Raw genomic sequence first — 10,477 nt, forward strand, 5'->3', positions numbered from 1 at the left:
ACAGGTGGTCCTTTATCAGATTTGCCCATCAGAGGAGAAGGAAGAAAACTAATGATCACTCTTCAGACAGGAAGACTTCGTCTGGGGAAGCTCGCCATAGAGGTGACGGCTTGTATTGGATTATTGTAACCGCTGAGTGTTTTAGCCTTGCATTCCTAACAATATTGGAAGCTGATTTTACAACCCTTAGAGTAGAAATTCCCAAGTACCATATTCAGCATAATGAATTTTCATAAAGTTAAAAATATCCAGTGTGAAGGACTGGCATTTACTCTGAGATTATTCCCTTCCTGCATTTTATTATTGCTATTAAAGAGTATTTTAAAAAAATAAAAAGGATGGTAATAGAAAATGGTATGGTATGCTTACTTTAATATCTGTCTTAGCACTTTAAAAAACTGGCAATCCTATATCAATGATCAATTTCCAATATTTTTTCTAAAGTATTACTGGTCATTAAAACTAGAAGAGGGGAGCCTTGTCCTTAAAGTGGCTAGCTCATATCAATTTACAGACAGATTGATCTCCTGTGAGAGAAAGAGCCTCTGAATCAAACTCTGCTAAAGTCATTGGGGGGGGGGGGGTCAGGTCATCATTCTCTATAGACCTCAAGGTGTATCACAGATGTAGGCCGTGACTATAACAGATTCGAGTCAGGTGACCTCCTCTAAAATATTCTACTTGAGAAACCCTCGACCACTCTGTGCCATGGGTGCCAGTCCTTTGCCCCAGTCCCGACTTTATAAAAAGCCGTCTCGCGACAACCGGACGCTCTTCTGCAGGGAACGGCTCCTGCCCCCTGGCGCCTGTCCACCGACTCCTGACGAAAGGGTGACCCACCGCCCCCTTCCCTGACCCTGGAACCCAGCCCTGTCACTCCGGGCGCGCCGCCGATCACGCGGCGGAGCGACGCGCCCCGGCCGCGGCTGCGCGGCCATTGGTCGGCGGCTCGCGTCCCGGGCGCGCCCATTGGCTGCGGGGGGCGTTCACGTGAAAGGGGGTCTGGGAGGGAAGCCCGAGTCCCGAGAGGTGGCCGGGAAGTTAAAGGGGGCAGCACGGGCGCGCGGAGCCCGACTCCCGGTGACTGGCCGGAGGGAGGAGGCGAGCGGGCGGCTCTCCGGCACCGACAAACGCGGCTGCCCACCGGGGGGCGCGAACCCGACCCCCGTCTCCGCCGCGGTCCCTGTCACCCCGGCGCGGATGCTGCCGCGGGCTGGCGCGTCTGCCCTCGGGACTTATGAGCTGTACCCGGTACGTACCTCCCCAGGCCGCGAGTCCGAGGTGCAGGGCCAGGGACACCGCGGCGACGGGCGCTCAGCGGGGACCCGCTTGGGTTCCTGCCACCTACACTGTCACCGTCCGACGTGCAGTGACACACTGGCGGTGGGACACGCTACACAGGCCCCAGGTAGCTGTTGCGTCCACGTGGCGAGGGCGATCCGGGGACCACAGCGGGGATGAGCCCGGCCCGGCCCGACCCACGTGCTCCACCGGGCTGCGGATCCCGGCCACCCGGGGTGGCCCGGGGGTTGGGCTGGAACTACTCATACTTTTGACACCTGTTGCCCCGAGTTCGAACATGGCATAAGTTGTCAGCCTGGGTCCCGCCCGACACTTCTGGAGGATGTCCCCAGAGCTGGGCGGTGGCAATTCGCTTCGTCCCTCTCCGGCCTCAGTTTCCCCGTAGAACGCAAGGGGAAACTCAGTGGCCTCTCAGATCGCCGAGGGCGACCAGATCCAGGGCGATCCCGGTCCCCAGACGGGCCGTCCCGGCTGGCGGGGGCGAGGCGGCCGCGCGGGGGTGCTAGTGCCGCGCAGCTCCGACCGGAGTTGCCCCGCCGCCCGCCCCTCCCCGGTGTGATAACTTGGGCTCCTCCTCCTCGTCGTCTTCCTCCCCCTGCCGGTCACATCTCCGGGAACCCAGCCCAGGCCCTGCCTCCCGGACACACCGGCGCTCACGTAGTTGGGTGGCAGCGACCGCCTCTGCCACCTCCTGCAGGCTCTCCGATGCAGCGAGCGAGCTGGGGAGGGGGCTTGTCCGCGGCCCGAAAGGTGGGTGCAACGCGAGGCCGAGGAGGCCCGCGGGAAAGATGGGGGGCGAGGCGCAGCCCGAGCCGGGCTGAGCAGAGGGGACAGAGTCATAGAGTGACCTGTGGGATCCTCCTGCCTGGACGTACTGACCCGTCCCGGCACCCTGTTCGTGTCGCCCTTTGGACCTGGAGAAAGGGGTGTGGAAGGGGCAGAAACTGGAAAAGAGGTGGGGTGGGGGCCTAGCATGACATACTAAAAGATTTGGGCCTGTCAGGGTATTGTTTTCTGAAGGAGAAAACGGGAGGGGGCGGGGGAGACTCCCTGGGAACTTGGAGAGTTGTTGGAAGGTGTTGGAGACTGTGTGGTCTGTGTGGCCGGCCTCCCTGGGAGACCCAGGGTCCAGGCGAAGAGATGGTAGGGCTTTGAACTGGGAGAGAGGAAAATAAGAGAAAATGGTTCATTGGGCAGAGTTGTTCAGGAGCCAAGACTAAAATGAAGACAGCTGGAAGACTTACCACAAAAGTAAAGTTGAAGTATTTAGGGAAAAGTTAGTGGGAAGAGAAGCACCACCAGGCTGCTAGAATGTCAGAGCCAGCAGGGACCTCAAAGGGGAAACCTCAAGCCCAGAGAAACTGAGTGACTCACACAAGTGGCACAGCTAGGTGCAGGCTCTGGTAGGCCAATGTTGTTTCCTCTTGTACATTTTTAGATGCCAGGGACTGTGTCATTTTACCTTGCCTCTTTCCTAGAATACGCAGCCTTATTCACAAACATTTATAGCAACGATACTTTGGATGGACAGGATCAAGGGGTACAAGTAGCTTTTAAGGCTGTAATAAGGACCCCATGATCTGAGTACAAAGGGAAAACCTGTCCACTCTATCCATACTGTATCACTGAAACCTTTTGAGAAGGGATAAAATATTGTTGAAGGGAGATAGACAGCCATGTCTTTAAAAAAAAAAATTATAACCTGGTTGCAAATGCTTACCTAATGCAGTCTGGCAGTTTTTAGTGTCAAGATGGCTTGTTTGTGTGACTGGCTTTTCTGGCTTTTCTTATTAGAAGAGAGAGAGTGAGAGAGAGAGAGAGAGAGAGAGAGAGAAAGTGGGGTAGGAAGAATGGGGGACCAGCACAGCCAGAAAGTTGGTAGCTCAAATACCTGAAACTGTGGTGGTCATGGAATTGTTTTCTGTACTGGTCTATAATTTTCACAGGAAAAATCACCATGGGTGTCTAAGCTCAGCCAGCTGTCTTAAGGGGTATGTGTGTGTTTATTATTATTATCACTAGTGGAACAGAGAAAGCATTTATGTAAAACTATCCATATGCTGTCCAGTTTTCATGAAATATTTGACCATGAACACTCAAATCTACCCTAAGGCATGGCCCAGTCTCTCATCGGGGAAAATTGATCTGTACTCTCTGAGGCATCTGTATGGAGGCACAGTGTTCGTGAATCCACACTAATCTGGGAACAGCTACGCATGTGCTCATGTTCCTGTCTTGCAACTGGCATCCCACATCCTCTGTCCTGCTTTGCTGGTTCAAATGTGTGTCCAGCTCTTCCGATTCTTTTTTTCCCTGACTAACTGAAGTGACTCATATTCCCTGAGCTAGAAGAGGGACAGGGTTGGAGCAGCCACAGTCTGTCAGGAAAAGAGGCCTGAGCTGCAGCCTGTCGCATCCTGTGTTGAAACTGATCATTTTCATGTCATTTGCAAGTAAAGCACCTGTCCAGGTGCCTTCCTTTCAGGGACTTATGAAAGTATTACCTTGTACACCTTAGTTGCTAGGAGTACTTCTGGGTGGTGGAAATCATCCCTGACACAGTCTACTGGGGGATTCCTAAACAGGAAAAGAAAGCCTACATCAAACCAGCACTTAGGTGCACTGATTCTTGGAGAGTGATCAGGTTAATAGAAGCTAGAATCTTATCAGTGAGGCCAGGCAAGGTAGCTGACAGTCAGGTCATACCCTAGATTGAGGCCACAGGGGTTAATGTCCCTCACCTGCAATTACGGTGACACACAAAAAAAGTGAAGAGATCCTAGACGGGTTGCTTGTGCAGTGTCCTTGGGGCAGTAGCTCTGGTGGTGATTCCTGGGCCAACGTAACCTTAATTTTGCTTTTCCTGGAAGAATCTTGCAATAACCGTTTGACTCGTGAAAGTGCCTGTGGAATTGTTGAATTAGCTGTGACTCTGACTAGAACCTAGCGTCCCCACCCACAGTTCCCTTTAGTGATTAAAAAAGGCAAATTTATACCACTGGGTTCAAACTGTGAAATTCTACCAAGGTCACCACTAAGTCTCTTGAACCTGCTGGATTAGGACCTGGGGGAGTGGCTTCAGTCAGCTGCAAGTGTACAGATTCTTTAATCCCTTTACTTTGGAATTCTGTTCCTACAAATATCTTGAGAGTTTTCCAAGCTTTTTCTAATGTGCGGGAAAGCACATATGAGGTCAGTTTGCAGGCTTGCCAGAGGCGCATAGAGAACTTGCATTTGACCTTGTGCTGACTCAGGCAAGGAGGAAGCTACAGGAGAGGAACCCCTCCTCCCTACGTGCACACCCAGGTTTTTAAAGATGGGCAGAGTGGGAGGCGATGGGATGCAAGGCATGGGCTGTTATTTGGTTTTCATACATACTTAAAAAGGAGACAAAACAAAACAAAAACTACCTGTGTTAGAATTAGAGCCAAAGATACAATTCCAGAACATTTCAACATAATATTTTGCAGTGAACAAGAACTAAAATTCAAGAAATTTGTAAGTATGGTATTTTTTTTATATATCAAACCTGTTAGCTCATTGATCTTCTGTCAACCTATCTTGTCTGATTCAGTAAGGACTTTTCTTTCCAGAACAATTGGATGAGTATAGGAACACATAATAGAAAGCAAATTTGTCCTTACAATTTTCACTAGATCGACTTTTTTAGAGGAGAAATATTGTGACAAATGTCCTTTAAAATGAATGTTTAAGTACCATATGCTATTCTGTTTTCTTTGACTCTGAATTTGTGTATTTCTCCAACTGGTCAACACTAAGTGTTTCTGGTATCCTGGGGAAGTACTGTATGTTTAGAAAAATGGGATCCAGTCAGGCCTGGTGGCTCACTCCTGTAACCCCAGCACTTTGGGAGGCGGAGGTGAGAGGATTGCCTGAGCCCAGAGGTTCGAGACCAACCTGGACAACATGGCGAGACCTCATCTCTGCAATAAATTAAAAAAAAAAAAAATTAGCTGAACATGGTAGTGCACGCCTGTAGTTCCAGCGACTTGGAAGACTGAGGCAGAAGGATCACCTGAACCCAGCAGGTGGAGGCTGCGGTGGCTGTGAGCACGCCACTGCACTCCATCCTGAGTAGCAGAGTGAGACTCCAACTCGAAAAAAGAAAATAAAGAAAGAAAAGTGGGATCCAACCTGATATGTCTTTATGCTTTTGCATTTTTTCTCTATATCGTTTTATATAAATCATTATATGTAAATATTTATAGGTTAATCAAAATCAGAGGGTGAAATGAAAGATTATTTATTGGACCAAACCAGCGGTCCCAGCTCTTGTCACAAGATGCTCAACATTTTGCCTGTCCCTTCTCAGGGGCAGCAATGACTGCCTACAAGTGGGCACCCCAACACACCACCACAGAGGTACACTGGCGCCATAGGAGTACAGGTACTTTGGGGAGCTAATCTAGGTCCTATGTTCTGTGATTCTCAGACTTGGGATTTTGATCCTGGTTCTGTCACCAACTTTCTCAATTTAGCCCACTGACGCTGTGAAATATAAATAGAAGTTTACCATGGTTATTAGAATGATAAAACGTGCTTGGCTTTAGTGAAGCTATTTTTGGGATTTTTGGGGGCAAATCTGAAAAAAATTAGAGGTTTTTGTTTTAAGATTCATTTTATTTTCTGATTCTAGAGGCAATATTTTTAAAGAAACATAAAAAGTAAAAACCAGGAAAATAGAAACTTCCTGAAATCCTGACACCTAGATATTCTGATAGTTTTAACTATATCCCCAATCTTTTTTCTCTACAGTTACATAATATAAGCTGGCCAGCTGTCTTTGGCTTAGGGACACTGACTCCTGTAAAGTTGAAAATTTGTGTATAACTTTTGACTCCTCAAAAACGAAAGTGATAGCCTGCTGTTGACTGGGAAGCCTTACTGATAACATAAACAGTCGATTATCACGTCTTGTATGTTATATATAGTATGCTGACAATAAAGTGAGCTAGAGAAAAAAAATGTTATTAAGAAGATCATAAGGAGGCCGGGCGTGGTGGCTCATGCCTGTAATCTCAGCACTTTGGGAAGCCGAGGTGAGAGGATTGCCTGAGCCCAGGGGTTCAAGACCAGCCTGGGCAACTTGGTAAGATGTCGTCTCTACAACTGAAAAAAAAAAAATTGGCCAAGCACAGCGGCTCAGTCTATAATTCCAGCACTTTGGGAGGCCAAGGAAAGAGGATTGCCTTAGCCTGGGGGTTCAAGATCAGCCTGGACAATTTGGTGAGACCTCATCTCTACAATAAATCACAAAAAAATACTAGCCAGGCGTGGTGGCCTGCGTCTGTAGTTCCAGATACTTGGAAGACTAAGACGGAAGAATCGCCTGAGTCCAGTAGATCGAGGCTGCAGTGGCCGTAAACGTGCCACTGCACTCCAGAGTGAGACTCCAATTAAAAAAAAAATTAGTTGGGTATGGTGGCTCACGCCTGTACTTCCAGCTACTTGGAAGGCTGAGGCAGAAGAATTGCCTAAGCCCAGCAGGTTGAGGCTGTGGTGTGGCCATGAGCGTGCCACTGCACTCCAACCTGGGCGACAGACTAACTCAAAACAAAAAAGTCATAAGGAAGAGAATATATATTTACTATTCATTAAGTGGAAGTAGCTCATCATGAAGGTCTTTATCCTCATTATCTTCATGTTGAGTAGGCTGAGGAGGAAGAGGAGAGGATGGTTTTGATTTAACTAGGTACCTAGTCATTTAGTTTATTTTCTTGCTTTTGTGTCCCCTATAGTGTTGCATTGAATATTTTAGTATATTAATCTTCATGAATTTTTAATTGTTTTATTAGGATGATACCTCTGTGTGATATAAGAACAAAAAATAAGAGCATTAGAAAGATTGTGCCAATGTAGACTGTAAAAAATATTTGTATTATCTTTTAAACTCTTTCCTAATTCAATAGGTAAAAATAGGCATTTTTCTCATCTAAGTTTCTGAAATTAATTATAAGGTTGAACATTTTGCATATGTGTGAGCCACTTTTTAATTTCTTTCATTAATTTTCTATTCATGCTCTATGCTCGTTTTTCTCTGTGGAATATGTGACTTTGCTATTGTTTTGAAAGAACACTTTATATATTATGCTATTAACTCTCTCTGTTATACTTTTGTTAAAATATTTTCCCAGATTGTCTTTAATCTTTTTAGTTTTACTTATTTTTTTCATTTGCAGAAAAACTTGTTTTTTATGAATTCAGATTTAACCTCTTTTAGCATTCTATTTTATTCTTATCTTATAGATATTTTCACCTGTAGAAAAGATATTCACCAGTATGAAAGATTTAAAAATACTAAAATTTTTTTAAAGAAAAATAACTTCTAATATAAAAACCTACCGTAAGTTTAGTGAAAGCAGCTTTTTGTCTGTCTTCACTATTAAATCCCAGTGTCTAACATAATCCTGGCTTAGAATAAACACCAAATCAATATTTTTTAGGTGAATTCATTTTTTATAAGATTACAGCAGTATTTCTCATTAAAACCACAATGAGATATCACCTCACACTTATTAAAATAGCTATTTTCAAAAAGACAAAAACAAATAAGTGTTGGTGAGGATGTGAAAAAAAAGGGATCCCTTATGCACTGATGGAAATTTAAATTGGTACAACCATTACGGAGAACAGTTTGGAGGCTCCTGAAAAACTAAAAATAGAATTACCAATTAGCCCAGCAATCCCACCACTGGGTATATATCCAAAGGATATAAAACCAGAGTGTCAACAAGATATCTGCACTTTCATATTCATTACAGCAGTAGTCACAATAGCCAAGTTATAGAAACAACCTAACTTTCCATCGACAGGTGAATAGACAAAGAAAATGTGGTATATACACACAGTGAAATACTATTCAGTCTTTTTAAAAAGAATAAAATCATGTCATTTGCGACAACATGGTTGAACTTGGAGGATGTTATATTAAATGAAATAAGCCAGGCATAGAAAGACAAATACTAAATGATCTAATATTTAGAATCTGAAAAAGTTAAATTCATAAAAACAGAGAGTAGAATGGTGGTTACCAAGGGCTGTTGGTCAAAGGATACAAAATTTCAATTAGGAAGAATAAGTTCAAGAGATCTATTATACAACAGGATGACTATAATTAGTAACCATATATTATACACTTGAAAATTGCTAAGCGAGTGGACGTTGTGTTCTCATCACGCAAAAAATGATAAATACATAAGGCAATGCATGTTAAATAACTCGATTTAGCTACAGTGTATACATATATCATGTATATATAGACGATATGTTGTATAACATATATGTGTGTGTGTGTGTGTGTGTATATATATATATATATATATATATATATATGCATACACACAGTTTTTACTTATCAACTAATAAATAACAGTCAGTATTTACCAAATGTGTTCCTCAAGACAGCTGTTTGTGGAAGATACTCCACCAAAAAAGGGGTTCTTTAGTCAGATAAGTTTGGGAAATGCACTTTTCATTATTCTCTGTGGCACCAAGAAATCCTGACAGAAAAAACTGTGAATTTAGTTTTAAAACTAGTGAGCGTCATTATTTTTTGTTGATTTGTTAATTTCAACCTTGGGACCAGCGTCATGCTGGACCACACTGGAGTTAATCCTGAACTGTACCGAGTAGGCAGAGATGAAAGGAAACACCGTTTGCCAGGCCCTGCTGGACTGATAAGCGTGTACCTATCTGATCTCTTTGCTGTTTTCTTTCTCTTCCTCTCTTTCCAGGGTTCTAGCCTATTCATCTAGCCCAATGATGGCTGTGGACATAGAGTACAGATACAACTGCATGGCTCCTTCTTTGCGCCGAGAGAGGTTTGCCTTCAAGATCTCACCAAAGCCCAGCAAGCCTCTGAGGCCTTGCATTCAGCTGAGCAGCAAGAATGAAGCCAGTGGGAAGGTGGCCCCAGCGGTCCAGGAGAAGAAGGTAAAAAAGCGGGTGTCCTTCGCAGACAACCAAGGCCTGGCCCTGACAATGGTCAAAGTGTTCTCGGAATTCGATGACCCGCTAGATATCCCATTCAACATCACCGAGCTCCTAGACAACATTGTGAGCTTGACGACAGCAGAGAGCGAGAGCTTTGTTCTGGATTTTTCCCAGCCTTCTGCAGATTACCTAGACTTTAGAAATCGACTTCAGGCCGACCATGTCTGCCTCGAGAACTGTGTGCTGAAGGACAAGGCCATCGCGGGCACTGTGAAGGTCCAGAATCTTGCATTTGAGAAGACCGTGAAAATAAGGATGACGTTTGACACTTGGAAAAGCTTCACAGACTTCCCCTGTCGGTACGTGAAGGACACTTACGCCGGTTCAGACAGGGACACATTCTCCTTCGACATCAGCTTACCTGAGAAGATTCAGTCTTATGAGAGAATGGAGTTTGCTGTGTGCTACGAGTGCAATGGACAGACTCACTGGGACAGCAACAGGGGCAAAAACTACAGGATCATCCGGGCTGAGTTAAAATCCACTCAGGGGACAATTGAGCCACACAACGGATATTCCGATTTGGGAATATCCTTTGACCAGTTCGGAAGCCCTCGGTGTTCCTACGGCCTGTTTCCTGAGTGGCCGAGTTATTTAGGATATGAAAAGCTAGGGCCCTACTACTAGTGACCGCAGGGCCTGGTGGGGCCGCTGAGGACAATCCTGGCTCTGCTCACTACGCATTGGAGATGGAAGCCCAGACAAAAGCAAGGTGGAACTGCCAATGGGCCCAGTTTTGGAAAAGAAAGGATCCTATTCACTTTTTTCTTAAACCAGCACATCTAGCCGGTTCAAATCCTTGAATGGGTTTCACACTCAGAGGAGCAGTGGTGGGCTGACACGCTTTGGCACTGTGGCAGCCACAGGGGCTCAGCAGGAGAGTGCCAGAAAGGTCTGGTTGGGAACCATGTCTGCGCCACTGCTGGCGAGGCTGGAGGGGCCTCTCCTCCCCCTCTACTCAGATGTGGACCGTCAGTCACCTGAAGGTCGCTCAGCCCCCAGCCACCTCCCATGGGATCCTCGATGTTCATTTTGGGGCAGTCTCCACCAGCTGGGCCTTCCCTGCCTGCTGCTTCTGTCCCATGTCTACACATACTTCACACTTCATCTCTGGGCTGTGACATACTGACCTCACGCCGCACATTTCTGATGCAGCTACAGA

General features: G+C 45.8%; 1 protein-coding gene across 4 annotated transcripts; it reads left to right on the plus strand.

The window, feature by feature from the left end:
- Positions 1–969: 969 nt before the first annotated feature.
- On the plus strand, positions 970–10,004 carry PPP1R3B (protein phosphatase 1 regulatory subunit 3B). Of its 4 annotated transcripts, none has more exons than XM_008051521.1 (2): positions 970–1,251; positions 9,065–10,004. In XM_008051521.1, the coding sequence occupies exon 2, from the start codon at positions 9,082–9,084 to the stop codon at positions 9,940–9,942; it is 861 nt and encodes a 286-aa protein (XP_008049712.1). In that variant the 5' UTR covers positions 970–1,251; positions 9,065–9,081; the 3' UTR covers positions 9,943–10,004. The 4 variants fall into 4 exon arrangements, with proteins under 4 accessions (XP_008049712.1, XP_008049702.1, XP_008049710.1 ...); XM_008051511.1 differs by having other exon boundaries at positions 1,005–1,251; positions 9,057–10,004; XM_008051519.1 differs by lacking the exon at positions 970–1,251 and adding an exon at positions 1,892–2,052.
- The last annotated feature ends 473 nt before the right edge of the window (positions 10,005–10,477 follow it).

Source organism: Carlito syrichta, unplaced genomic scaffold (assembly GCF_000164805.1).
Source record: "Carlito syrichta isolate Samal-C Ts95f unplaced genomic scaffold, Tarsius_syrichta-2.0.1 Scaffold65451, whole genome shotgun sequence".
In the NCBI taxonomy this organism is placed as follows: Eukaryota; Metazoa; Chordata; class Mammalia; order Primates; family Tarsiidae; genus Carlito; species Carlito syrichta.